Here is a 27,205-nt window from a genome sequence, read left to right as displayed (position 1 = left end):
GCGTGCTTACCGAGGAGGCTCCGCTGCTCGCAGCTCGCAGGACCATGGAGCTCAACGGCTGGGAGCAGGGGCCGGCAGCCCTTCTGGCCCAGGGCCTGGGGGGCAGGGTCTAGCTGTCTTTGGCTACTGGCAGTCCCAGGGTCTCTCCTGACGTTTCATCCCGGGAGCCTGGCTACGCCTGTGGGCAGAACCCGACCGCCCGGCCCACTGGCACCCACGGGCTCGCAGGGTTCCTTTGCGGGACAGGAACAGCTTCTCTGAGTCGGGCTTCGTACAGCGGCCCCCACCCCCTCGCTGGGCAGGCCGGGCCAGCATGGGCAGGGAGAGGCCGAGGCCCCTCGGCACAGCCCCGGGGTCCACAGGGGAGGGGAGAGAGCCCGGTCCTGCCCCCACCCGGCCTGGCGGCAGTGAGGGCTGGGTGGGAGGGGCCTGCGTCGTCTGGGCAACCTGGCCAGGACGGCCCCACCCCACATCACTGGTGAGGAGGCCTGGCTCCCAGGACCCCTCAGCCACCTCGAGGACCGCAGCAGAAACTGGACTGGAAACAGAGAAGAGTCTGTATTTCACATGTGAACTGGTCACTCCATCGCTCAGGAAAGCACACATCCGCTCGCAGCCAGGCCTAGAGCAGGTCGTAGAAGTAGTCCAGGCCCTGGCCCAGCTCCCACATGGACACTCCGACGCCCAGCTCCCGGGCCAGCTCCAGCCGCACCTGCACAGACTGCGGGCCCACGGGCAGGCGTTAGCCCCACCTCTCACCCCCGGGCAGCCCCCCTGCCGACACTGCTCAGCAGGGCCTCACTGAGGACAAGAGTCCTTGTGGGGAGGGGTTGTACCTGCTGCCCCCACCCTCAGCAACAAGGCTGGCCCACACATACCTTCAGAGTTGGGTAGAAGACCATGTGCCTCCCACCGCGGCTTCTGCAAAACACGACGAGGCCTTCTGCCTCCTCCCAGCCTCTGCTTCTCCCGCACCCCTCCCCTGCCCCCAAATGGAAGGGCACGCCGGCCCCACCTCCCCTTCCAGCAGAGGTCTCCGACCGTTTGGAAAGGGCCCTCCATGGGTCCCACTCCTCGGGCTGGCCCAGCCCTCAGGGGCAGTGCGCGAGCTGGTGGCCCGGGGGCCCTTGGCCAGCCCGGGCAGACACACCCCTCACCTAGGGCCTCCTCCTGGACACTCACTTCTTGTACTCAAAGAAATGCTCTGCTGCCTGGCTGTCCCACACGATCCGGGGCCTGTGGTCCTTCAGCATCTGGATGTACCTGTGGGAGGCCGGGCATGGATGTCGGAGTCCCCGAGACCGCCCGAGCACATGGAGGGGCAGTGGGACTCGGGGGGCCACCCCGGTGTAGGCAGTGCCCGCAGCATGCCCGGCTGTGGGAGGGCCACGTGTGCACCTGGACAGGGGAGCGTAGGACGGGGCTGGGACCCTCAGCCCTGGGCCCACGTGGGCTGGGGGCCTCGTGTCCTCCCTCGGGGGTCGGGGAAGGACAGAGATGCTGACAGATGGCCCCCGAGATTGGAGCAGTGTCCCTGGCGGCACCTGTGGGCTGCGCAGCGGAGCGTGGGACGGCACCAAGGCTGGGTGTCCCGGCCGGGCCTTCTGCGGCGTCCTCTCTGCCCCACCAGGGTCCACGTGGACGGAGTGAGGGCCCGTGCGTTCGGGGCAGAGCAGGCGCTCACGGGGACTGCTGAGCGTCACAGGAGAGGCAAACTCACAGCATGTGGCTCAGCGGTCACCGGTCACCCGGGGGGGCGGGGGCTGCTCAGAGGGTCCAGGGCTTCGTTTTGGGTGAGGAAAGTGTGGAATTTGAGGTGCTGGCCGCACAACTGAATGCACAGAACGCCCCTGCACGGCGGGCTCGGCCACGCTGAGTTTGTGGGATGTGAAGGACGCCTTCCCCCAGAAGTGACAAGGCCTCAGATTGGAGGGTTCCGGGAAGACCAGACAGAATCAGGGTGCGTGTGTGCAGGACCCACCACAGCCAGGCAGGGAGGACCCCAAGGAGGGCGGGAGGAGCGCAGGGGCCCCCCCATTCCAAAGGAAACTAGCCTGTGGCTTCTCACCTTCTGTGGCGGGGCCTGAGATCTCCCTGCACGCTACGCTGGGACCCCCACCCCGAGACGAGAGACACGCGAGGGGCTGGGTCGAGTCTAAGCCACCCGTGCTGGACTGCTGCCGAGCTGCCCCAACCTCGGGAGGGGTCCCTGCCAGCCCATACCCCTGACCTCCCACCGGCAAGGGGGCCTGGGGCCTGATAAACACAAAGGGTGGGACCCACATGCCCAGTGGCCTCTCCTTGTTGCCGTTCCTACTGCAGCCAGAGCCACTGTACCCCACCCCCTGCCAACCGATAGCCCCCTCGAGCGGCCCCCTGACCCGGCTTCCCCGATGGCCCTGCGACAGTCTTCTTGGGCTGGGGGTGGGCAGAGCAGGGTCTCTCTGATGTAGGCCCACGCTACGAGTCCAGCGGGTGCTGGGCCAGTTGCTTCTCGGGTGACATGAGGACCCTGGCCTGCAGGGCTCCCCTGTCCCCCACAGGCAGCGGGGCCTCCCAGGGCTACCTTTCATGGGCAGGACACAACAACCACAGCAGAAGGCACGCGGAGAGCCGAGCCGTGACAAAGCATGCCCTAAAGCCAAGCCAGGCACACAAGGAGGCCCGGGACCAAGACAAGAGCAGGGTGCTTGGAGGTAGGACCCAGCAAAAGGAGGACAAAGGCACAGAGCTGGACAGGAAATAGGCCCCGAGAAGCAGCCCAGGGAGGCCACCCAGGGCCTGCTGGAGTGAGATGGGGCACAACATAGCGACGCTGGTAGGAAAGGCCCCGCAGGGTGGGGGCTGCAGGCCCCAAAGGTTCAGAAGAACAGGTGCCCACCTGGGTTGGTGCTGGGGTATTGTGGGGCCAGGCCAGGCCCTGGGGAACATCCTGGCTTGCCAGCGAAGCAGGACTTTGAAGGCATGGGGCCCTACAGATAAGCACCTAGACCCACACCACCTCCTGGGGGAATTTCATAGCTGTCCAGAATCCCTGGAGTTGGAGACTGACCAGGCCACACAGAGGAGCCTGGCCACGGTCACGACAGGTCCATGTGTTGTCCAGGGATGGCCAACAGAGACTGGTAAGTTGGGAGGGAAACTCAGGCACTGCAGACCACGGCCCCCCCAGGCCCCCTTGGCTGCCACAGAACCCAGGCCTGGCCAGCAAAGGCTAGGAGACCACGTGCCAGGCCTGAGGGAGCTGGCCTCCTGCCCCCACCATGGGCTCCTGGCTCTGTCTGCGGCCGAGCAGATGGTGAGGCGGCTGATCCCACACTCCCTGGAAGGGACCAGGGACGCCTGCCACAAAGGGCCCGGGGCTCATCGTCGCAGAGGCCAAGACAGGGACGGCAGACGGCCCTGAAACAGGCTGCCCGGGCTTCTGTCAGTGCGAAAGCTGGCGAGCCTGAGTGACTGTGGGGCTCCCCAGCACCCCACGCCTGGCCCATCGTCAGCTGCATGGGGAACAGGGTCCGTCACCGCAGGTTCCTGGGGGGGCTGGCGAGGTGTGCATCCCGGTGAACTGCATTTCTAGGGTGCTGGACTGGAGGCTCCCCGCCCCCAAACAAAGGCATCAATCTAGAGCCTTGCTGAGCTCCTCCGTCTGGCTCACGGATCAAAGAGATGTGGCCCTGAGAGGGGCACACATGTCAGGCCTCCTCTGCAGGCCAGGAGGACTGCCTGGAAGAATCAGGCCAGAGGTGGAGGGAGACCTCTCAGGGCCTGAGGGGTGCCTCCCTGTTGGTGTTACAGAGGTGGGGAGGCACTCTGGTGCGGGGGGCTCATGCCAGGTGTGGGAGGGTGCTCAGGCCACACTGGGGGTTCATGCTGGTGCATGGCCCAGCGCCCATTACCCCGCTGTGTGTGTGTCCTTTGTTCTCATCAGGAGCTGCTGTCCTTCCCTGGACAGCAGCTCGCACCCCGGGACTGTGGGGGGGATGTGACCCCCTTCCTAGGATCAACTGTCCTCTCGTGGGGGGAGGAGAAGTCCCTCCCGATCGCCATCAGCCCCACGGGCCCCTCCACAGGGTTAGCTCACTGTGACGCGAACGCCAGGGACGGTGCTGTGCCGGGACCCGTGCTCTGCTTGAGACCCTGCTTTGGCAAAGGTTCCCTAAATGTGAATCCGACTGCGTGGGGGCCTGTGGGGAGCGACCACACTGAGGGCCGCCTGTCTGCCCCTCCACGACTCGTCCGATCCCCCGCTGGAACGGCAGCCTGCCACTGGGCCAGTCAGAAGCCCTTCCTAGGGCTCCCGGGGGCTCCTCACAGGGCTCAGAAGCCAGCCCCCCAGGTGCCCCAGCCCTGGACGGTGGGCACCACACACCATGGCTGGGGGCACGGCCTCTCCTGCCCACCGTGGAGGGTGTGGCCCCCGGCCTACCAGGATCTGGAGGGGGACTGCCAGGGAAGGGGAAAGCCCAGCCAGGGGCGGCGCCCTGGGGCACCCGCTCCTTTCCTCAAACATCCCTGGGGGCTAAGGGCACCCTCGTCCACCCTGGTCCCCCTGCACACAGGCACACAAAGCATGACAGCAGAGCTGTCAGGCCCTTTTGTCTCACAGCCCGCGATCGCCCGGGGGACGTGGGAGGACGAGGGGGGACGGGGGGACGAGGAGGGGGATGAGGGGGGATGAGGAGGGGTGAGGGGGGATGGGGAGAGGGATGAGGGGGGGCGAGGGGGGACGAGGGGGGACAATGAGGGGGACAAGGGGGGACGAGGAAGGGGACGGGGTGAGGGGGGACGAGGGGGGACGAGGAGGGGGATGAGAAGGAGGATGGGGGGCGATGATGGGGGATGAGGGGGGGATGGGGCAAGGAGGGGAACGAGGGGGGATGAGGGGATGAGGAGAGGGCGACAAGGGGGGGATGAGGAGGGGGATGAGGGGGGACGAGGGGGGACATGAGAAGGAGGATGGGGGCGATGATGGGGGATGAGGGGAGGACGAGGGGGGATGGGGGATGAGGAGGCGATGAGGTGGGGGACGAGGAGGGTGCCGGGAGCCACCACCAGGACCACAGAGTCTCTGGCCTGGCCCCATTCTACAGCGAGGCGGGAGGAGGCCTGGCGTAGGGGTGACTCTGGGGCAGCCCTATGCCACAGCCCTCCCCAGAAGCAGATGTGACCCCTCGCCTGCTTCAAAATCCTCAGGCCGGTCAGCACCTGGTGCCTCTAGGCTGCAGCACTGACCCTGCCCGCCGGCCGCAGCCCTGCCACCCCTGCCCGCCGGCCGCAGCCCTGCCACCCCCGCCCAAGGCCCTCAGCCCCTCTCTGCAGGACACACCCACCGGGCAGGCCTCCACATGCCCTTGAGGTGCGTGAGCTGCAGCACCATGCCTGCTCCGACCCACGGGAGGCCCCGTTGAGGTGTCACCTGCTCCCGCCAGGGTGAGGCAGGGGACCGGGTGGTGGCCTCCTCCAGCCTGACTGGGCAGGGCGGCCAGCGCTCCCCCCTGACACACAGCCATAGCCCTGGGCCCACACACCACTCTCCAGCCAACCCCTGCCCTCAGGCAGGCCGCAGCCGTGCTGCCCCCCTCCTGGGCCTCCCGCCCGAAGCTCTCAGTGGGGCGCGGCTGGCGGGGAGGCGGAGGCCGGCAGCCTGTGGGGGGGGGCACCTCAGAAGAGGGTGGGGAGGATGGGGGGACAGCCAGAAGCCCCCACGTCTGAGGACAGGTGGCGCGCGGGGGCACGCATACCCACACACACCGTCGTAATCGAGGCCCCGTCTCCCCGCCTCCAACAGTCAGGGGCCAGATGCTGGCGGCCAGTGGAGGCTGTGTGGTGTGTGACCCGTGCTGGGCGCGTGCGGGGTTCACTGCCAGGCTGGGGCTAACAAGCCTGAGGACGCACTCCACGTGCTGCCGTGGGCCCACATGGAGCGTATGAACAGTAACTCTCCACCCTTGAGGTGGTGGCAGAGATGAACTGTGTCCCCCAGATTCCTATGCTGGAGTCCTGGCCCCCAGCACCCCAGGATGTGGCCACATCTGGAGATGGGGCCTTTACAGAGGTGCTGGAGGTAACATGGGGTCACCGGCATGGGCCCTGATCCGGTGTGATTGGGGTCCTTACAGGAAGAGGGGATCAGGACACAGACCCGCATGGAGGGACGACCCTGTGAGGACCCAGGGAGAGCACGGCCGTCCACACACAGGAGAGAGGCCTCGGGGGGACCCTGCTCTGTCCACGCCTGCACCCTGGCTTCCAGTCTCTGGGACTGGGGGACGGTGCACATCCTCAGTGTCTGTAAGGAGTGCAGGCTGCCTGAACACCGGAGGGCTAACACCTCCCGGCCCCCACAGGCCCGGGTCAGCAGAGCCTGAGGCTGGAGCAGAGGCAGGCAGGTAGGGGGCACTGGGGCCCTCTGGCCTTACACAAGTATGCTCCTACTCCCAGCTGACCGCTCAGCAGACACATGGCGAGGCTCCCTAAAGGCCTGGGGGCTGGTGCTGGGAGCCCAAGCTCTGGACGCGGCTCTGCCCACTGTCTCCTTGAGCCGGGCACCTGGTCAGGGACAGCGGCAGAACAGGGGCACCAGCAATACTTCCAGAAATTTCTCAGCAATCCTGTCAGAGAGGGGCTGCAGTGGGGAAGGGGCAGCGCGTGAGGAGCACAGAACAGCCCTGGCCAGAAGGTCAGGGAAACAGGAAGGGGGAGCTCTCGGGGATGGGGCGGCCGGGTGCCGAGAACCCCAGTCTGCTGCAGGGAGATGGGGCAGCGCCCAGCAACCGACCAGGCACCATCTCAGCCCCCCGGGACCTGGGGAGCCACTCCTTGGCCTCCCTGCCTCAGCTCCTGCTGTCTATGCCACGTCCACACCACTTCCCAGCAGAGGGGCAGGCCCTGGTTCAGAGACACAGTGTGTGCCCAGTGCCAGGGGCCAGGTAAGGGGTGGGCACCACAGGCCTGCACCAGACGCCGGCATCGGCTGTGCAGACACGGGATGTGGTCCTGGAGGGGCCGCCACCTGCCCGTCCCCACCTCAGAGCACGGCAGATCCTGATGTCCCACCACGGAGGGGCCCAACCCAAGGACAGCCGAGGCGAGAGGTGGTTGTGGCCCCTCATGGGCGTTCTTCCTTGTCCTGGAGGCCCAGCCCTCAGAGCAGGAGGGGCCTGGAGGGAACAGGGAAGCCGCCCACCCCTCTGGGTAGCTGGCTGGTAGCAGCCTCAGAACCCTCTAGTCCAGCCAAGGGCCAACCAGGCAGCTTCCGTCCCCCCACCACAGCACAGCTGGAGGGGGTCACCAAGGACGACAGGTACGGACAGGCCTGGACAGGCCTGGCGGCGGCAGGCACCCAGCACTCAGCCCCCCTGCCTAGCCTGACACGCTGTGTCCCTGGCGGAGGCAGGCCTGCAGGTGACCCGCAGAGACCGCCCCTGCAAAGACGGCAGGCTGCAGTAGGCGCGCACCCAGGTCACAGCATCTGAACCCAACCTCCACCGAAAGGACAGTTCTCCAGAAGAGCAGCTGGCTCACACGGTCTCCAGACACCCCAACTGAAGGCTGAGAAGATTCCGGATTGCCAAAACACCCAGCGCCCAACAAGGCAAACTTCACAACATCTGGCATCCAACCAGACGAGAGGACGGTCGAGCCTAGGAAGGGGGTCACATCCCCCTCGGTCAGTCCCGGGGTGCGAGCTGCTGTCCAAGGAAGGACAGCAGCTCCTGATGAGAACAAAGGACACACAGAGCTCTGCAGAGCTCCCTCCAGACAGGAGCACGGGAGGAGAGCCACCGACTGACCAGATGACCAGACCCAGGACGGGCCCGACTCAGGGTGCAGCTGTCGCAGCCGAGCCCACGTGTGGGAAGAGCAGGAGATGTGGAAGAGGACACCCGACACAAACTTTTGGACGTGAGCCCCACAGCATGTAAGCGGGAAAGGTGGGGAGGGGACAGCATGTGAGACACGGGCAAAGAAGCCAATGAACACTGAGCGAGAGAGAAAATGGCACGAATATCAGTGGGCGGGGACGAGTCCACCGACCTGACCCATGTATTTGAGGGCCCGGAGGAGAAGAGAAAGAAAGGGACAGAAAAAACATTTAAAGAAACTGGCCAAAATTGTTCCAGATCTCATGGAAAGTATAAACACACGGGTCCCAAAAGCTCAACAAAAACCAAGTGCAAAACACATACAGAAAACCACATGAGGGGACGCCCGAACCAAAACTGGGCCAGGCACTGCCCCAACGGACAGGTCACAGCAGGAAGATGGACACAGGAAAAGCCAGGATCACAGACTCAGCAAAAATATCTTTCAAAGAATCAACGCCAAATGAAGTTTCCGTGCCACTCGCACTGGGAAGGCAGTCCGCATGCCTGTGGATGGGGTGGAGCCTCAGGGCCTGTCCCGCCCCCCAACCTGACAGGCTCAGCCCTGCCCGGCCCCTCCCCAGCTCTCAGCCTCCACCTCCAGGAGACTCACAGACCCCCAGCAACGAGGGCCTGGGACGCAGGACAGCACAGGGGGCCGCGCTGCATGGTGGGGAGCCCTGGGCTCACCTGGCCCCGATGACAGGCTCACGTGCGTCCCTGGAGGCTGCATAGTCCATGCCGTAGAGGTTGAGGCCCAGGAGGATCTTGCTGCGCCACTTGGACTTGGGGTCCAGGACCTGGACGCAGGCTCGAACCCAGGACAATGGTGCATTGGGGCCAGGCCTGCGGGGGTGAGGGAGCAGTGGGTTTCAGCAGCAGGCCGAGGCCTCAGGCCACGCACTCTGGGCACCGCAGGCTGTGGCAGGGGGAAGGGAGGGCAGCAGACCCAGGCCTCCTGCGGTGCCTTCTAGCTGGACCCGGGCCTCTGCGGTGGACAGAGGCAGCAGTGGGCAGCACTGTGACCCCGCCCACAGGGGCACCTTCTCGTTGGCAACACGGCGGGCGCAGTGGCGGCGGCCACTATGCTGGCAGAGATGGACACCCCAGGACGGTGTTCCCACAAGGGCGGTCCTCTGCCCTCCCTCAACCGCCCCGGAAACGTGAAGGCTGCCCAATGCAGGGGCAACTGTGGGCCAGGCCCCCACGTCCCTGGAGCCAAGAGCTGACAGCAGTGTGGCAAACCAGGCCTTGCCCCCTGCCTGTCCAGTGTCCGGGCCCCAGAGGAGGCGAGCATTTCTGTGCCAGGCCATGGAACCCGCTGGGCCCTTGGTGCCCACACTCACTGCTGTGCTGTGGGGTAGTCGTAGGTCATGAGGCTGAGGCCGTCCAGCACGGGGGCCAGCTGCTCAAACTCCTTGTGTGTGAACATGCCCAGCTGGTCGGTCCTGCAACAAGATGCGCACGTCCACCACCACCCGTCTCTCACAGCCCAGCCAGCCCCGTCCCCGGCTGGCACCCGAGTCCACCTGAGGACCCAGCCAGCTGGCTGTGGGGCGCCCAGACCATGCCCCTCCCTCCCTCCACTCTGGGAGGGCTGCAGGTCACTTTCCCTGGAAAGTAACTGGTCACTCGGTTCCAGGGCACAGCCCGCGGCTAAGTCAGGGCCACATTCCGAGAAGGCCGGCAGATCAAGCCCAGTGTTGGCGGTCAAGCAAAGGCTCATTTCTCGCCGTGTCCCAGCCCTCCCCACCATGCATCCGAGGGCGAGATCAGCCCAGCTCCGGGATGGCCCCATTCCCCCAGGTAGTCCGTCTGCTAGCCTGTCTGCTCTGCCTGCAGCAGCCCCTAAGACTGCCAGATCCCCAGGGGGACTCTCCACATCGTGAGTAGAGACAGGACCCCTCTTCTCAGCCTGCACCCCGGAAACGCTGGGCAAGTGTGTCCCACTGCAGGGACCTCAGAGACATTCATCCATTCCATGGGACCCAGGTGACCCTGAGATACTCTGTCTCAGGGCAGCCCCACTCAAACCCAGAGCAGAGCCTCTCCAGCTGCCTTTGGGGGGAGCAGGCAGGATGCCAGGCCCAGGGCCCGCAGAGACACGGGGCACCAACAAGACCTGAAGATAAGCAGTGCCAACAGACAATGGCCTCAACGAGGAGCATCAGATACAACGGGGTGCTCAGGGACACATCTGGGGGCAGATGTTTTGCTGGGCCAGGACAGCCATACTCCCTGATGGGGACAAGCCCCCCAGAGTGGGCCGGAAGATGCCAGGCCCCAGCAGAAAGAAGATGGGCCACAGGTGGCTTGCGAACACATCTCGTACCCTCCAGGCCTCAGCCCTGGGGAAGCACAAGAACAGTGGGCACGTGGGTTCTGGGAAAATGCTTCCCATTTCAAAGGCTCACCCATCTCCAGGTGGGACATTCACATAAGAACCCAGACACCTAGGCCTGCCGTTGCCGGACTCAGTGGCTCAGGAGGGGAGGCAGGGTGTGGGCGGCTGTGAGGCGGTCTAGTGGGGGGGGGGGGGGCACACCCCTTAGTCCCATGTCTTGGTCCCTGCAGTGCCTGGTGGTTTCCGCAGAGCATTTGGTGCCAGAAACCTTCCTACTCAACTGGGAGAGGGGACCCCACCCAGGGTCCTGGAGGGGCCAGAACCAGGTGTGAAGGAAAGGCCAGCCAGGGGCAGGACTCCGGCAGGCATGGGGCAGCAGGAAATGAGCTTGGGGGAGGTCCCCAGGAGGCCCACTAGCAAACCCACTCCATGAGGCATAAGGCCTGCCTTCTCCGGGCCTGCTGGTGCTCAGAGCAGACACTCCTGATGAGGGCCACGGGGGTCGGGGAGGCCCTTCTCCGTTAATACCCTGCCCTGAGAAGTCCACAGTTTAGGGAGGGTTGCTGGAGTAGTCTGGACCAGGCTCAAGTCAGGCACGACTCCTTGAGCCTCTCCTCCTCTGCGAATTTCAGGGGCTGCCCTGTCAGAGGTGGTTTCCACTTTGTGAAGTCTGTCCTACAGTCCCACCCTCCCATGCCCACCACACCCTTCCTGGGGCATCCAGCTCTTCTGGGCCCATCCTCCACACGGGCACCAGCCTCCTGCCACAAGCCAGGCTCCCACACCCCTCCTGCTGGGATGGCCCTGGTCTGCCAGATGCTTCTGGCTGAGTCACCTTCTCTCCAGCCATGGGCAGCCCTCCTTTCTAGAAGGCTGGCAGCCACGCAGGCCCCTCTACTCGGAGACCCCACCGCTGCCAGCCTGCGTGCCTCCAAGGCTTCCGCCCTCCCCAGGACTCCCAAACCTCCACCCTCACCCCTCCTGCTTCACTCCCACATGGTGGACGCCTCCCTCGTCCATCACCCTGACCGGCTGCCATGTCTGGGGCTGAGCCCCACTGTCAGTCACCCCAACCTGCTAGGGACCCCACCTCTCATGGTGCTGACTGGTCTCTTCCCCAGAGAGGATCCTGTCCCATCTCCCTAGTCCCGTGGCCACATGCTTGTAGCTGACACTGCACCCCTCGATCTTCCCCCAGACACCAAGACCGGCCACCTATCGGTGGTAACCCCAAGTCCCACCCCTGACCAGCCCTCCCGTGGCCAACCCCCGTGGGGTCAGTGCAGGCTCTGTGCGTGGCCACTGGCCCCTGCCACCAGCCACAGGGCGGCCCCCACAGCGTGTGCAAGGCAGGTGTCATGACCATACTCTCGCTATCAGGGCACCCACGTCGGCTCCCCGCGGGCCTGGTGGCCCAAGCCCCTGACAGCCTCTGGCCGGCTCAACCCCAGGCTCCTCCACCTGGAGCTAGTGTCTCCATCTGTGTGTGAAGCTGAGTACACGCTCCACTGGAGGCAGGGCTCAAGGTCAGCATGGCTGCCTGTGCCAGGAGTCCCAGACACAGGCCCACAGCAGAGAAAAGGCATCGCATGCACGCTATTGTCCTGCGCACCAGCCGCGGCGCGGTGAGTGAGGAGCACGACTGCGCCCTGCTGCAGAAAACGCCAAGAGCCATCTACGGGCTTGTCTGTTGGCGAGCTGTCAGCAAGTGTGTGTCGGGGGGTCAATGTTGTCAGTGAGCTGAGCTCCTGTGGGGCACCGCCAGCCAGAGCCTCGGGGGAAACACGGGGCGGGCGGACAGCTGGGACAGCACAGCCCAGGCCCACGGCCCGGCCGTGCCCACAGCCCATCACACCCAGAAGCCCCCACCCCCAGCCCTGACCACACTGGCCATGGTCCCCCTGCTGGACATCCCCCTCAGCTGCCTGAGGAGGGTGCATCCTCCCTTGGTGGCTGCAGGGTGAGGGGCGGGCCGTCTACGTCCTGCCTAGGTGCCAGGAGCTCGGGGTAAGAACCCCTGGGCACAGATGCACCCCACCGCAGTCCACCTGCCCTTCCAGGCCAGGCCCGGGGGTGGACCTGAGGGGCGTCCAGCCCCTGCACCCTCCCACACTCTCCAGCATATCCTCTGCACCCCGCCCTACGCATGCGCCAGAAGCTGCTAGGCTCTGTGCAGAGGGCTGCAGGTGGGCGCCCCAGCCCTGCCTCTGGCTGTGGGACTGCACAGCACCAGCCCTCAGCCTGAGGAGATGCCCCCAGCCCCTGAGGAGCTTACCTCCACGGAGGGCACCTCCTGTACCCATCCCACAGATGGATCCTGACCACAAAGGATGACAGGGTCTCAACCCGGCCAAGGACCCCCTGGTCCCCAAGCCACCCACAAAAACTGGGAGGAAATGGGCGCCAAGCACCGTGGCCAAACCCACAGGCTCTAGAGGGTCTGCGCCTTGGCCTTCCCAGAGGAAAAGCTCCTCTTCCAGTCCCAGTCCCAGCCCCAACCTCAGGCAGCCACGAGAGGCCCCGCCCTGGGAGCCAGCCTCAGGACACATGTGCACCCCACACACATTCACCAACGTGCACACATACATCCGTATGTGTGGGATAAAGGACAGACAGGTGGGGCTCTGGGTGGGCTCCCTCCTGGGTTGAGCAGCACCTGCCCTGCTCCAGGAGGGAGGTGTTGGCCTGTGGGACCCTCCCCACCCACAGTGGACTGAGAACCTTGACAGTGTGGGGAGAAAACTCAGATAGCAGGCTGATGCCCAGGTAATGCAAAGGGCATGTGGGAGCACAGCCCATAGCCTCTGGTGGCATGCCAGGCTCCATGGGCCAACTGGTGCTTCTGTGAGCCCCTCAGCCTGGGAACACAGCTGGACATCACAGGCCCCAGAGGCCCACCCATCCTGCTGCCACTCGACAGGGTGGGCCAGTTGCTTCGTCCCAGGGCAGCAGGTGGGAGCCCAGCGTGCACCTGTGGGCCAAGGGGCTGGGCTGGCAAAGGCCAAGCAAAGCCCCCAGTTGGTTCCACTCAGACCTCTGTGGCCGCCTCCCCAACAAAGCCCTGCCATCTGACCTTGGGTCTGCCCCTGGTCCCCACGACAGATCTGGGGCATCCATGGTGCCCGGCACTGGGTGACACCCTGGGCAGAGGGGACACAGCTCCAACAACTAGGGCCTGGGCTGCTCATCCTCCCTGTGCCCTGGGTTCCAGAAGGGTTGCCTCACTGGGCTGGGGAGGGTGAGCAGCCAGGCCGGGGAAGGAGGGGGTGTGACCACACAGCCCGAACCTCCCACAGATGCGGCAGGTGTGGATTCCCTAAAGCTCTGCGTTGTGGTGAAGCTCCAGGGCTACACCTGAGAGTGAGTGGAAGTGTCTAAAAGATGCAGGCCCTCAAACTGAGGAACTCCTAACATCTTCCAACGCTCGGCTGGAAGGGTGCAGCCTTCCGCTGCTGATGTGCGAGGACATGCCGCCGTGGCTGACATGGATCCCCAGCCCCAGCTCCCACGGCGTCTACCCACCCAGGGTTGCTACTGACTGGGACGGAGCTGCCCGCCCCCAGCGAGCAAGGAACTTACCCAGGGGTGACAGCCGGCGGGATGACCAGGATGGCCAGCAGCCGGGCCTGGTGCAGGGCCTCAGCCAGGTGGGTGAGCATGTGGATGAGGCCCCTGCAAAGAACCAGGAGATCAAGAACAGGAAGTCGAGAGGCCTGACCCAGACCCACTACAGGGCAGGCGCCCCTTCATGGGCACCTTGTGCCCTGGACGGCTCCAGTGTGGCCCTGCGCCGTGCAAACGCTTGAGCACCAGGGCAGCCCAGCAAGTCCTGCAGGGGTCACCCTCTACCCAAACTGGGCCTGCTCAGAACTTGGCTGGTCCCTGTCCTTCCTCGCTCAGGGTCACCAAAAATGGCATGGGGAACAAAGGGGCATCTGGGCAGCACCCCAGCACCTCTGGCCTCTCCCAGACACACAGCCTGCCCAGGGGGTGGGGAAGGACCCACATGTGCCCAGCATGCTGACCTGCTGGTGGCTGGGTCAGCCCAGGCCACGAAACACCACCTGGCCTACTGGGTGCCACACAGCACCTGAGAGATGCCCCAGGACCAGAATAGTGAGGACAGCTCCACCAACCAGGCCTTGTGCTGTGGGGGAGTCCCAGCCTGGTACCCCAAAGCACTGGCCTCAACTACCCAGCCCCCTCCTGTGGCCACCCCCAGCCTGGAAGATACCCAGACACAGCCGTCTGTCTCAGTCCTAGGCAGGGCAGGGGGGCATCCTCCGCCCTGGGACACACAGAAGGGACACCTGCGGGTGGGCATCAGGCGTGACTCCCCACTTGTGCACGGACATGTCTCAACAGGAAGTGGGCCACCAGGTGGGGGACAGAGAGGAAGCTGGAGTCGTGGACTCCTCTGGCCCTAGAGGCGTGGCAGGTACGACCAGTGGAATGGAGACGAAGCCGGCTCCAGGCACCCCATCCCCCTCATGCCACGCAGCGAGGACCACCTAGTGACAGGTGACCAGGAGCCCCGCAGGTGGCTAAGCTGCGCTCTGTGTTCAGTCTGGCCTGGGCCCAGTCTGCAGAGCCCAGTGCGTCCACCCCTCACGCACAGTGCAGATCAGAGGGGCTAAGGCACGGGATTCTCACCAGCGGGGATGGCAGGGCTGTCCTGGCTGCCCTTGCATGGCCAGGGCATGGGCCCAGTGCCCACCTCCAGGCCCCCCTCCACACAAGTGTGCAGAGGAAGGCTGCGGCCCCGGATGCCTTGAGGAGGGTGGCTGGGTACTGACTGCTGGAGCGCGGCTCGGCAGGAGTGAGCCCTGGCGCGCGGAGTCTCTCCTGCAAGGAGGCAGCCTGGGCTCCAGTCAAGCCCTTGGAGAGCACACGCCCCTTTCCCTGCTGCCGACAGCTGTCGCGTCTGCAGCCCGGCACTGGCTGTCCTGGCTTTCTGGACGGCCCCAGGACTGCGTCTTTGTGAGAAGGGAAGGGTGGTTTTGTGCCCCTGGGGCAGCACCCACCAGCTGGGAACCTGGGGTCACCTGTGTGCCCTGCGCACGTGTGGAGGGGACCGGGCCACTCACTGGAGCTGGGCACCATCCCTGCCTGCTGCAACTGCTCGGACCACCTGCTCCTCCCCAGAGGACCTCTGTGGGAGGGAGGCCCGGGGGGCCTGCGTCCAGGGCGTCAAGCCGACGCTGTGCCGCCGTGCCCCCACACCACGCAGGCTGTGTGCCCCACAGCATCTGCCAACAATGGCCTTTCCAGGCTGGCCTCTGGAGAAGGAACAGTGCCCTCGGTCACCTCGTCAGACGCCCCAGTGAGGGTGACGGGGGGGACGGCCTTGTGAAATGTTTTTGTTGTGCCTCGCTGCCACCAGGCCCATTCCGTCCTGGGAGACGGCTCCCAGGTGGCGATGTGCCCAGAGCCATCTGTCATCCTGGCTGCTCTCCACCCCACTCCACCTGGCCCCCGACTGCCCTGCTGGCCGCACCCTCATCACCCTCATCACCCTGCAGCAGGATGGGCCTGCTATATCCTGGCTGTGGCTCAGGTAAGCGCCCACCCCCTGCAGCAAGCCGGGGCAGAATGAAGCTGCCTGGTGAGAAGGTGCAGTGGAAGGTCTCCAGCTCCGCCTCCAGAAGGTGCTGGACAGTCACCTTGTCAGGGCTGTTGCCTGGGAGGAGAGGTGAGGAGGGTCTCTTGGCTGAGAGCCAGGACCCCAGGCACAGGTGCCCTGTGCTAGCTCCCGATAAACACAGGAAGCCCCTCAACTTGGCTCGCACTATCTCTACCCATCCTCCCCGCCCAAACTGGGCCTCATGGCCCTCCCAGGGCTAGGGGCTTGGGCCCAAGTGCAGGGGGAACCACAGCTGCCCAGATAGGCCTGCCCCTCCAACCCTGGGCAAGGAGCCCCCAGGCATGCCTGGCTCCAGGCACAGATGAGAGCCAACAGCATGCCTTCCACCTGCACTTGGACACCGCCTCTGAGTGGGCAGAGAATGGCCTGCAGCTCCAGGAGGACAGAAGGGGGGCCGCCCTAGCCCAGTGCTCCCTGCTAGGGCAGGCAGGCATGGAGAAGCGGGGGCGCGGGGGGAGGACGGACGGACTCAGGCTTCGAGCAGAAAAGGGAGGGGAGGTTCCAGAGCCAGCGGTGGCTGGCTGACGGCTTCTGCTGCCCCCGGCACCGCGTGGGCTACCCCAGCGCTCTGCCACGCGAACATCCAAGACACCCTGCGCAGCACAGCTTGGGACTCCCTCGGCCCTTTGTGGGGCTGACCCCCGTGTCCCTGATGGAAGTAGGTGGTGGTTGCTGCAGGCAACACATGGCCACTCCCGCCCCGCCTGGTCACTCTGGTCACAGGCAGGGTGGGTGCCACCACGAGGGGAGCACCCAGAGCCTGCAGGCCTGGGCGGTTGACTCATGTCCTAGATGACTTGGTGGCTGGCATCAGCGGACCTCTTCTCAGCAGAGGGGCTCCTGCTCACGTCCAAGCCTGACCCTGCCGTCACCACCTGGGCCAGTCCCCCCCAGCACACTCCTGGGGGATGCTTATCACACTCCCTTCACCATCCACGCAGGCGTCTGGGCGGGCAAAGCAACAGTGCGGCCAGAGCCGGACGCTGGCCCTCGGCTGCTTCCGGGGCCATCCCTGCCCCTGGGTGTAGACCATGGGAAGAAGGCCCTCCCCACGATGGCCCTCCCTCAGTCCTTCCTCCACCCTCCTCCAGGACGCCAGGGGGACAGGAAGAGCACAGAGCCCACTCACACGTGCTTCTGGCTCAGCAGCTGGCTCCAGACCTCCACCACGAAGCCGTCAAAGTGCTGGCTCTGAAAGGCACAGGGCAGACAGAGAGGGTCCGAGGAGCCCGGAGGGGTGGGTGGGAAGGCTACCGAGGGCCAGCCACCGCCACCCACACAGTGAGGTCATGGCAGGCCCCGAAGCCCCTCTTTGAAGGGCGCAGTGTGGAGGTCCCCAGAGGAGCCAGGAGCAGGGGGGCTGGGCCTCTTGTGTCCTGTCCACTTGTGTGCCTCTCCAACCCCAACCCCTGGGGGCCTGAAGGGCCAGGAGGGCAGTGGGCAGCCAGGTATCGCCCAAGGGAAGCCTCCCAGCCCAGAGGACCTCTGTGGTCAAGAGGGAGCCTAGGGCAGCCTGGGCTGACCCCATGCAGTGCCAGGCCTTACCTTGGCCACCTGGACCATGGTCTTGCCAACCTCTTCTATCTCGTCCTCGCTGTCCAAGACATTCCGGAAGTCCTCATGAGTCCAGTCCTCAAACAGGAGTCGGGGCACTTGGGGAATAGACCCACACAGGGATTGTGACCCCTCTGTACTTGGCCCCACCCTCAGGGCAGCCCTTCGCCACCACAGCAGAGTGACCACATAGCTGAGCGCCCACATGGCCTGGTAAGGGAGGGGCGCTGGGTAATGCCGACCCCTTTCCCCCTCACACACCAAGTTTCTGGGTGCCCGCTCCTCACGCCTGGCTCCTGCCGGACCGTCTTCCACCCTGATTGGTCTCCAGCTGGCCCCACCCACCAGGGCTCCTCCTGTTCAGCCATCACCTGTCCCCTTGCTCCAATCCCCACCCCCTGCTAATCCCACTGTACTTTGGGAGCACCCTTGCCACCTGTGAGCTCCAGGACTGGGCAGGTAGGGCCGGCATCACTCTCAGCCCGGCCCTGCCAGGGCCTCTATCTCACAGCATGCGGCTTAAGGGCTGGGTGCCCTGACAGTCCAGGCCCAGTGGACTTACCAATACGTAAGCCCTTGGCCTGCTTCCTGACTGCCCGCAACCACCCTGTGGGACAAGGAGAGGACAGTCGATGCAGGGACACATGAAGACCCAGCCCACCCCCAAGGAAGAAAATGCCGGGGCCCCTGCAATGGACATGCAGAGGGGAGGCAGGAAGAGAGAATCTGTGCGTCCAGCCCCCTCCTTCTCTTCCTCCCCTTGCAGAGCAGCCAGGGCAGGTCAGACCTCTAGGTCACTGGGGAGAAAGTGGTGGCATTGGCCACATCTAGAGAAAAGTAGCCTCCAAGGCGGCTAGGACTGTTTCTTGGAGCTAAAGGGTGCCTGAGGGCCAGGTCCCAGTGCTGCCCAGCCTGTGTCCTCTGACATGCCCTCCCAGCATCGAGGGATGGTTTTGGGTCTCAGAACACCACAATCAGCTAACACACCCTCTCTCCAAACCCCAAAGGGGGAAGGCTCTGTGAACTTGGATGCGTGCTCACGGAGGTGGCTGCCAAGATAGCCAGGCCCTCCTGGACACCTCCTCCCTGGACCCTGTGTACAAACTGCCAAAGGGACAGGGTTTGGGCCAATGCCAGACAGTCTCACCTCGTGCACATACACACTCCCAGACATAGAGTCACACCCTCACACTCACACACATGCAGACATGCACTCACACCCTTCTGGGCCCTCAGGACGAGCACAGATGAGCAGCAACGTGAGAACCTTGGTCCACGTCGTGAAGGCCTGTGACCTCGAACATCTCCCGACCCCGCCGCTTCAGTTGTAGCCACACGGGCGAGATGTGCGTGAACTTGCTCCCGAAGACCTTTGCAACATCATAGCCATGGCTGTTCCACTGGCAGAAAATGGAGAACAGATGAGTGCACTTGCAGCTGTGGACAGAGGGCCCTAGAGACACCACAGGACCACCTGGGCCACGTGGGACAAGCCCCCAGAAAACCCTTGAGATGGCTGTCACTTCTTCGGGAGGCCTCTCTCCCCATGTACCTGCACGGCAGCAACCCTGGGAGGTGAGGACCCCAGTGGCCACCTTGCCCTCGGGACCTCCCTATCTGCCCCAGGGCCTGGCTTACTGGAGTGACGTAGCCCAGGACGTCCCCAGCAAAGTGCCTCTCCCGGGCCTTTGCTGAGCAGTAGCTACGATGCTCCAGAACCACATCCTCAGCCCGAAGGTCCATCACCACCAGACCCCGGTCTTGGACAGGCTTCTCTGAAAACTGAGTCTGAAATAAAAGCAACAGGACAAAATGGTCAAGGCCTGCTGTCCACAGGCAGGACATGGGACCCCGAGGAACAGCAACGGTGCTCTGATCAGCCAGGCACTGTGTCGTGGGATCAACACAGTGCTGCTGACCGGAGACCACAGGGAAAGGTCCACCCTTGAGGAGCTGACAGTCCCTGAGGACTCACTCTCCCGTCCCAGAAAAATGGCGCAAAGGCATGTCTCTTGTCTGATCCACTCGACCACCACTAAGATCATAGAGCTCCGCAAGGCAGGACAAGAGTATGGCCATGGGAAGAAGCAGAGGCGGTGTGAGGGCCGAAATCTGGGCCAGTGGGGGTGGGCACACCCTCAGCCCCTTCTCCAGAAGCTGCTCCCTCTCAGGCCATTGGCCAAAGCCCCGGGCAATACTGGCCAGCTGCCCGAGGAGGCCAAGGCCCCAGCCTCCCGGCTTACAGAGCGCTGCATCACAGGCCTCGGCACGCAACTCCAGGGGGCAGGAAGAGGCCAACCCCCAGAACACCCCTACCTTCTCCAGCAGTGTCTTCGACGCGGCCTTTTTGGCATCTGACTTTGACAGAGTAGTATGAACAGAGCTGCAGGCCAGAGCAAGCCAGAGCGTGCTGAGCAGCGTCCTCATGGTGGGAGTATCACAGTGCAGTCCAACCTCGGGGGCCAGGGGGCTGTAGAGAGAGCAGAGCACACATGACCACCAGCAGTGTGGGGTGTCCCCTCTGCCAAATGGAGCACCTCATAGGGCCTGGGTCCTCATGGCACTGCCTGGGCACTGGCCCCAGGACAGAGCCCTGCCCTGGGCCAGCCCTAGTGGCCTGACTAGCCTCCGGCACTGCTGGGCCCCTCGTTCCTCAGATGCCCAGAAAGGGGCCTCCCTGCTGCTGGTCAGAAAGCCTTCCCCACTGCCTCAGGGCTGCCCTGACCACGGGTGCCATCTAGGGAAACGGTGGCTGCCCCCCACCAACCCAAAGAAATCCAGGCTACTGGAGGGCTTAAGTGTAAAACAGCAGTGCCACGGAAAGGCCTAGAAGAAAATATGGGTGCCTGCTTCTGAAAACTCAGGGCGGAGAAGGCCCTTCCAAGTACGTCAGCAGTGTGGAAGTTAGGGAAGAACAGGCCAACAGAATTCATTATATAGAAACGTGACACTTCAGGGGCGCCTGGGTGGCTCAGTTGGTGAAGCATCTGCCTTCGGCTCAGGTCATGGTCTCGGGGTCCTGGGATCGAGCCCCATGTTGGACTCTCTCCTCGGTGGGGAGTCTGCTTGTCCCTCCCCCTCTGCCCCTCACCCCCGCTTGTACGCTCTCTCTCTCAAATAAATTAATAAAATCTTTAAAAAACCCCACAAACTTTAGGGGCACCTGGGTGGCTCAGTTGGTTAAGCGGCTGCCTTTGGCTCAGGTCATGATCCCAGGGTCCTGGGATCCAACCCCGCATCGGGCTCCCTGCTCGGGGAGCGGGGGGAAGGAGCCCGATTCTACCTCTCCCTCTACCTGTTGTTCCCCCTGCTTGTGCTCTCTGTCTGTCAAATAAATAAATAAAATCTTTTTTTTTAAAGATTTTATTTATTTGACAGAGAGAGAGACAGCGAGAGAGGGAACACAAGCAGGGAGAGTGGGAGAGGGAGAAGCAGGCTCTCCACCGAGCAGGGAGCCCGATGCGGGGCTCGATCCCAGGACCCTGGGACCATGACCCGAGCCGAAGGCAGACGCTTAACGACTGAGCCACCCAGGTGCCCCTAAATAAATAAAATCTTAAAAAAAAAAAAAAAAAAGTGACACTTTCATTTAGGAAACAAAAAAGCAAATTTAAAGAAATAATAAACCAGAAAAAAATTAGAACATACTTCACAAAGCATTCCTACCCATTATCTATCCATAATAAGCAAAGAACTTTTACAAATCAAGAATAAGAGGCTCCAGGGGCGCCTGGGTGGCTCAGTCGTTAAACGTCTGCCTTCGGCTCGGGTCATGGTCCCAGGGTCCTGGGATCGAGCCCCGCACCGGGCTCCCTGCTCGGCAGGAAGCCTGCTTCTCCCTCTCCGCTCCCCCTGCTTGTGTCCCCTCTCTCGCTGTGTCTCTCTCTGTCAAATAAAATCTTAAAAAAAAAAAAAAAAAAAAAAAGAATAAGAGGCTCCAATAAAAAATGCCCCACTACGAAAATATAGGAAATGAAGAGGTGTAGTCATACCTTAGTACACAAAACCCCAAACTCCCTAACACACAGCTGCCCCATACAGACATGTTATCACAGATACCCTGTAAAGCCAGGCATACCCCATAATACAGATACCCCATAATAGAGATACTGTGTAATACAGACACATTGTAACATAGAGATATCCCACAATGCAGAAGTACCCCACGTTATACACGCCCAAGATACAGAGATGCCTATAATACACAGACATGCCCTGGAGTACACAGAGACACCCCGAAATACACAGAGATCCCCCGGAATACACAGAGATCGCCTGGAATACGCAAAGACGCCCTGGAATATGCAGAGATCCCCTGGAATACGCAGAGATCCCCTGGAATACGCAGAGGTACCCTGGAATATGCAGAGATCCCCTGGAATACACAGAGATCCCCTGGAATAGGCAGAAACACCCTGGAATACACAGAGACGCCCTGGAATACGCAGAGGCGCCCTGGAATACACAGAGATCCCCTGGAATACATAGAGATCCCCTGGAATATGCAGAGATCCCCTGGAATACACAGAGACGTCCTGGAACACGCAGAGGCGCCCTGGAATATGCAGAGATCCCCTGGAATACAAAGAGATACTCTGGAATACGCAGAGATCACCTGGAATATACAGAGATGCCCTGGAATATGCAGAGATCCCTTGGAATACGCAGAGATGCCCTGGAATATGCAGAGACACCCTGGAATGCGCAGAGATCCCCTGGAATAAGCAGAGACGCCTTGGAATATGCAGAGATCCCTTGGAATATGCAGAGATCCCCTGGAATATGCAGAGACACCCTGGAATGCGCAGAGATCACCTGGAATAGGCAGAGACGCCCTGGAATACACACAGATCCCCTGGAATACGCAGAGGCACCCTGGAATATGCAGAGCTCCCCTAGAATACGCAGAGATGCCCTGGAATACGCAGAGTTCCCCTGGAATACACAGAGATCCCCTGGAATACGCAGAGACACCCTGGAATACACAGCGATCCCCTGGAATAGGCAGAGACGCCCTGGAATACACAGAGATCCCCTGGAATACACAGAGATGCCCTGGAAAAAGCAGAGATCCCCTGGAATACACAGAGATCCTCCGGAATACACAGCGATCCCCTGGAATAGGCATAGACGCCCTGGAATATGCAGAAATCTTCTGGAATACTCAGAGACACCCTGGAAGATGCAGAGATCCCCTGGAATACACAGAGACACCCTGGAATACACAGAGATCCCCTGGAATACACAGAGGCGCCCTGGAATACGCAGAAATGCCCTGGAACACGCAGAGATCCCCTGGAATATGCAGAGATCTCCTGGAATAGGCAGAGATGCCCTGGAATATACAGAGATCCCCTGGAATACACAGAGGCGCCCTGGAATACACAGAGATCCTCTGGAATACACAGAGATGCCTTAAGCCCCAGAAACAGCACCTCAGCTTCACTAGCAATTAAAGGAGTAGACACACAGTGTTGGTGAGGACTACAGGGTACTATGCTAACGGCGTGGACTTGGGACAGCAACAATTCTCGCGAGCTGTTCCTGGGAATTCAGTTTGCGAAAATCTTTTGGATGACAATCTAGTCATAAGTATACTTTCCAACACGTGTTTCCTTTCACAAATTACACTTTGGGGGACTTCTGCACTTATGTGGAGAACGCATGAGGAGGTTCATCACAGCACTGTTTAAACAGAATAACACACATTTCCATATGCTGGCGTACGGACAGGCACTGTAATGCTCACAGTGCACTGGTCGGTGCAAATGTGACAAAGTGCACACATGCAGAAGGATCCCAGCTTTATTTAAGAATTCCTGCGTGCATACACACCTACAGAGAAAAGTACAGAAAGGGCGACGCTAAAAAGTAAACGAGGAGGCTATCTGGACTGCTGATCATTCTGTATCTTTTTGGCTTTAGCTATACTTTCTGGCTTTCCTGCACTGGACTTTTATGAGCTTGCAGTTCTCTTTTAGGTTCTGCTGCTCCCCCCCCCCCCCCCCCCCCCCCCCCCCCCCCCCCTCTTTCCCTCTGAGGGCAGCTGAGTAACAAGCAGGCCCAGGCTGGCTGTAGCCCTTAATGAGGCTTTAAGGTGTACAAGTGTGTTGGTCCACAGACTCACAGCCCCGGTGGACTGCCCCCTCCAGACCAGCTTAGGAACCATTTGGTGACAGAGCCAGAGGAGACCGCACAGGCCATGGGGAGCCAGCCTAGCCTCCTGCCCAGCAGGCAGGCATGTGGCCTTTCCTCAGGCTATGGGGTCACCAGAGCCCCAGCCAGGCAGGGTACGCCGTCAGGTGCCGACAGAGTCCGGCCTTCCGCAGCGCTCACCCCTCCATCCCCTCCACCCTGTTGACCTCCTGGCTAGGAGCTGGTTTGAGCTCCTCCAAAACCCTCCTCTCCAGCTGCTTCCCTTCACAGAGCAGCAAGTCTGCACACTGAGGCCCCGGATACTCCCACAGCATACCTGTGCGGGGCCATGGGAGAATAAAGCCCAGGTGAGGAGCCCTGGAGGTCCCTCCCCACGAGGCAGGGAGGCACAAAAGCCTGGCCCAAGAGCTTCACGGGACGACAGAAGGGACACAGCTGCAAGGGCAACTCTGAAGGGGCTATGGGGAGGGATACAAAGACCCAGGCCCAGATTGCCATCCTCCGCCCCCTCCCCTCCCCAGCAGCCCCTCTCCTGACACTTCCTGGCATCATCAGAATCATCAAGGACAACAGCCCCTGCCTCCTCCCATCTCGTGACCACAGCTCTGACTTGGGCTCTCTCAGTCACAGCAGAGGACAGGTGACACAGAACTCACACGAGCAGGCTGAGATCGCGGCTGCCAGGCTATGAGGGGCTAACTCTAGGAAGCCTGGCCACCAGGAGGCCAGAAAGACACCTGAACAAACATGGTTGCACAAGGGGCTGCAGAGCCGAGAGGACAGCTGTGCATGCAGGGACAACCCCACCTGCTGGCAGGAGCCACATGGAGTGGGACAGAGGGCCCACTCTGCCAGGCACCCCCACCTTTGACCCCAGCCCCTCTGGGTCCACTCCATGACCTCAGTCTCCTCCTCAGCTCCAGGGTGGAGGTCTGGGTCACACAGGATGGAAGGTATGAGAAACCAAGCAGGAGGGAGGTCCTCAAGCAATCCACAGCGGCCTGGGGTGTGCCCCAGTAGGCTTCTCGCCCTCTGTCCATGGCCTGCTGCCCCACCTGCTGCCCACCCCCGCAGAGACCCTCTGCCTATGGCTCACCCGCCCCCTGACCTATGATTTCACACTATGGGGAAGGAAGGGGAAAGGGCAGAGATGGGGCTCATCTGGGGGAAGGGGGATGGACCCTGCCAGGCTCTGTACACAGTGGAGAGAGCAACGGAAAGAGCCAGACTGAGCTCAAGGCCTGGACGGGCACTGCCCCTGACTGACTGTGCCCAGTGGCCAGCCCTGGGATGAGGCATGATGGTATCATGAGAGGGTTGCTCATGAGTGCTGGGCCACTCCCTGACTGGCCATGAACTTTCCAGACCGAAGGCCGGACATGTGGTGGTGAGGACACAGTGTGTGAGCTGCTGTGACATGTGGGGCGCGTGAGCAGCAGCAAGGCCCTTGTCTGCACCTCCCATGGCTCCCTGCTATGCACCGTGGGCCTGGACATCCTACCAGAGGCCTGAGGGCAAATTCTCCCATCGTGCTCTCTGCAGAGCCCCTGCTCTCATGTCCCTTTTTTCCACACACACCAATGACCTCCTTCAGGCAGCACAGCCCCCCCAGAGTGTGGGGTGTAGTGAGCACTTCATGTCTGTGGTCACCGAGAGGGACCTGGGGAGGCAGGGGTCTCCGATCTGCTCTAACAACTGAGAGCCCCACTATTCCGGGGGCTCCAAGCTCCGGGGAGGACTGTTTCAGCAGTGCGTTGGCCAAAGGACAGCAAGTCACAGCAGTGACTTTCAAATGTTTTTTGAGACCCACAGTTAGCGTGTGTCATAGCCCAGTACCTGTGTGCAGGCGCCACGTGTGCATATGCACTGTATGTGTTGAGTGAAAGCCACTAACAGAGCGAACCATGCTCTGATACACTGACAATTTTCCTATTTCATTTTTTTTTTTAATTTGAGAGAGAGAGTGAGAGAGCATGAGAGGGGGGAGGGCCAGAGGGAGAAGCAGACTCCCTGCTGAGCAGGGAGCCCGATGCGGGACTCGATCCCGGGACTCCGGGATCATGACCTGAGCCGAAGGCAGTCGCTTAACCAACTGAGCCACCCAGGCGCCCTTAACTACATTTTATTTATTTATTTTTAAAGATTTTATTTATTTTTATTTGAGAGAGAGAGAATGAGAGAGAGCACATGAGAGGGGGGAGGGTCAGAGGGAGAAGCAGACTCCCTGCCGAGCAGGGAGCCCGATGCGGGACCCGATCCCGGGACTCCAGGATCATGACCCGAGCCGAAGGCAGTCGCCCAACCGACTGAGCCACCCAGGCGCCCTTTCCTATTCCATTTTTGAGAAACCGATTTTTAGGGGCGCTTGGGTGGCTCGGTGGGTTGAGCATCCCTGTCTTGCTTTCGGCTCGGGTCATGATGCCGGGGTCGTGAGATAGAGGCTCCGTGCTCAGTGGGGCGTCTGCCCTTTCCCTCTGCCCTCCCCCCATGTGTGCTCCCTCGCTCTCTCTAAATGGATAAAACTTAATTAAAAAAAAAGGAATCGATTTCTGCCCATCCAGTCGGTCTCACTACTCAGTAATACGCAGTTTGAGAAACGCGAGCAGATGTGCCCCGAGGGTGTCACCAACACGCGGCTGCACCAAGAGCCGGCTTCCCGGGTCACGCAGCTCGGCCGCTCCCGCGCCAGTGTGACGGCCAGTCCCGGCACTCCCGCCTTGGAGCGCAGGTCCTGGAACCAACTGCGTTCCCGGGTGGGGGTGAGCGCGCTCTGGGGAGGAAAGGCAGCGGGAGAGGCGGGACGCGCGGCCCTGGCGACTTTCGTCGGGCTCGGCAAGGGGCGCGAATCCTGCCCAGGGAGGAAGCCGCAGTGCGCGGCCCCCGTGCCGCACCAGCTCAGCACAGCGACGGGTCTGGTTCCGCCCCCCGCGCTGTGCGAAGCGAGGCGCCGACGAGCGCCCCGCCGTCGTGGGAGGCCTGCGGCTCTCAAGGCGCACGGCCGAACGAAGCGGCAGCCAGCCTCGGCAGCCCAACGAGCGCGGGGCCGCCCGCCCCACAGTCTGGCGTGGCCCCGGGGACAGGGTGGCCAGCCCTCGGGCCCGCACGCCACCCCACCGCAGTCGCACCGGGCGTGCCGGGCGCACCCACCGCCTTCGCTCGCGTCGTCTCGCACCCGCTCTCTCGCGCGCCCCCGCGCTCACCACCCGCGCCCCCTCGCGCCGCGCCTCCCGCGAGCCCAGCTTGCCGCGCGGAATTGAGGCCGTGCGAAGAGGAGGAAGAGCACGAGCCGGGGCGCGGGGCGCGGGGCGCGGGGCGCGGACGCCACCCCGGCCGGCCGCCGCGGGGCTCACCTTCATGTCCCGGAGGCCGGCCGCACCACCCTCGCGCGCGGCCGGAAGACGCCGGCAGGCGCCGCCGGAAGTCCCGCCCCAGAACCCTGGACCGCCGCCGCCGCGCGCCGCGCACGGCACGCCGGGGCAGGGGCGGGGCCGGAGCCTGGGGCGGGGCCGGACGGGGGCAGGGGCCGGCGTGAGGCGGGGCCGGGGGCGGGGTCAGGGGCAGGCTCCGTGCGGGACAGGGGACAAGGGTAGGGGCGGGGGGCGGGGCCGGACGGGGGCAGGGGCCGGTGTGAGGCGGGGCCGA

The 27,205-nt window shown here is 62.8% G+C and overlaps 1 protein-coding gene across 3 annotated transcripts; it reads right to left on the bottom strand.

Moving 5' to 3' along the window:
* Positions 1-539: 539 nt before the first annotated feature.
* Positions 540-26,986, bottom strand: CHID1 (chitinase domain containing 1). 3 transcript variants are annotated; one of them, XR_004680777.1, is made up of 14 exons: positions 26,914-26,986; positions 19,724-19,877; positions 19,046-19,195; positions 18,675-18,807; positions 17,970-18,014; positions 17,399-17,505; positions 16,983-17,044; positions 13,789-13,881; positions 9,212-9,313; positions 8,556-8,711; positions 1,545-1,692; positions 1,183-1,263; positions 879-921; positions 602-721 (listed from the first exon to the last, which is right to left on the bottom strand). XR_004680777.1 is itself a non-coding variant. In XM_035013610.1 (13 exons), the coding sequence occupies exons 2-13, from the start codon at positions 19,832-19,834 to the stop codon at positions 623-625; spliced, it is 1,182 nt and encodes a 393-aa protein (XP_034869501.1). In that variant the 5' UTR covers positions 19,835-19,877; positions 26,914-26,986; the 3' UTR covers positions 540-622. The 3 variants fall into 3 exon arrangements, 2 of the variants coding, with proteins under 2 accessions (XP_034869501.1, XP_034869502.1); XM_035013610.1 differs by lacking the exon at positions 1,545-1,692 and having other exon boundaries at positions 540-721; XM_035013611.1 differs by lacking the exon at positions 879-921 and having other exon boundaries at positions 661-721.
* Positions 26,987-27,205: the final 219 nt, after the last annotated feature.

The sequence above is a fragment of the Mirounga leonina genome, unplaced genomic scaffold (assembly GCF_011800145.1).
Source record: "Mirounga leonina isolate KUSES-001 unplaced genomic scaffold, KU_Mleo_1.0 Mir_166, whole genome shotgun sequence".
Classification (NCBI taxonomy): Eukaryota; Metazoa; Chordata; class Mammalia; order Carnivora; family Phocidae; genus Mirounga; species Mirounga leonina.
The sequence above is the reverse complement of the archived record's forward strand: the minus strand, read 5'-3'. Positions and strand labels throughout refer to the sequence as shown.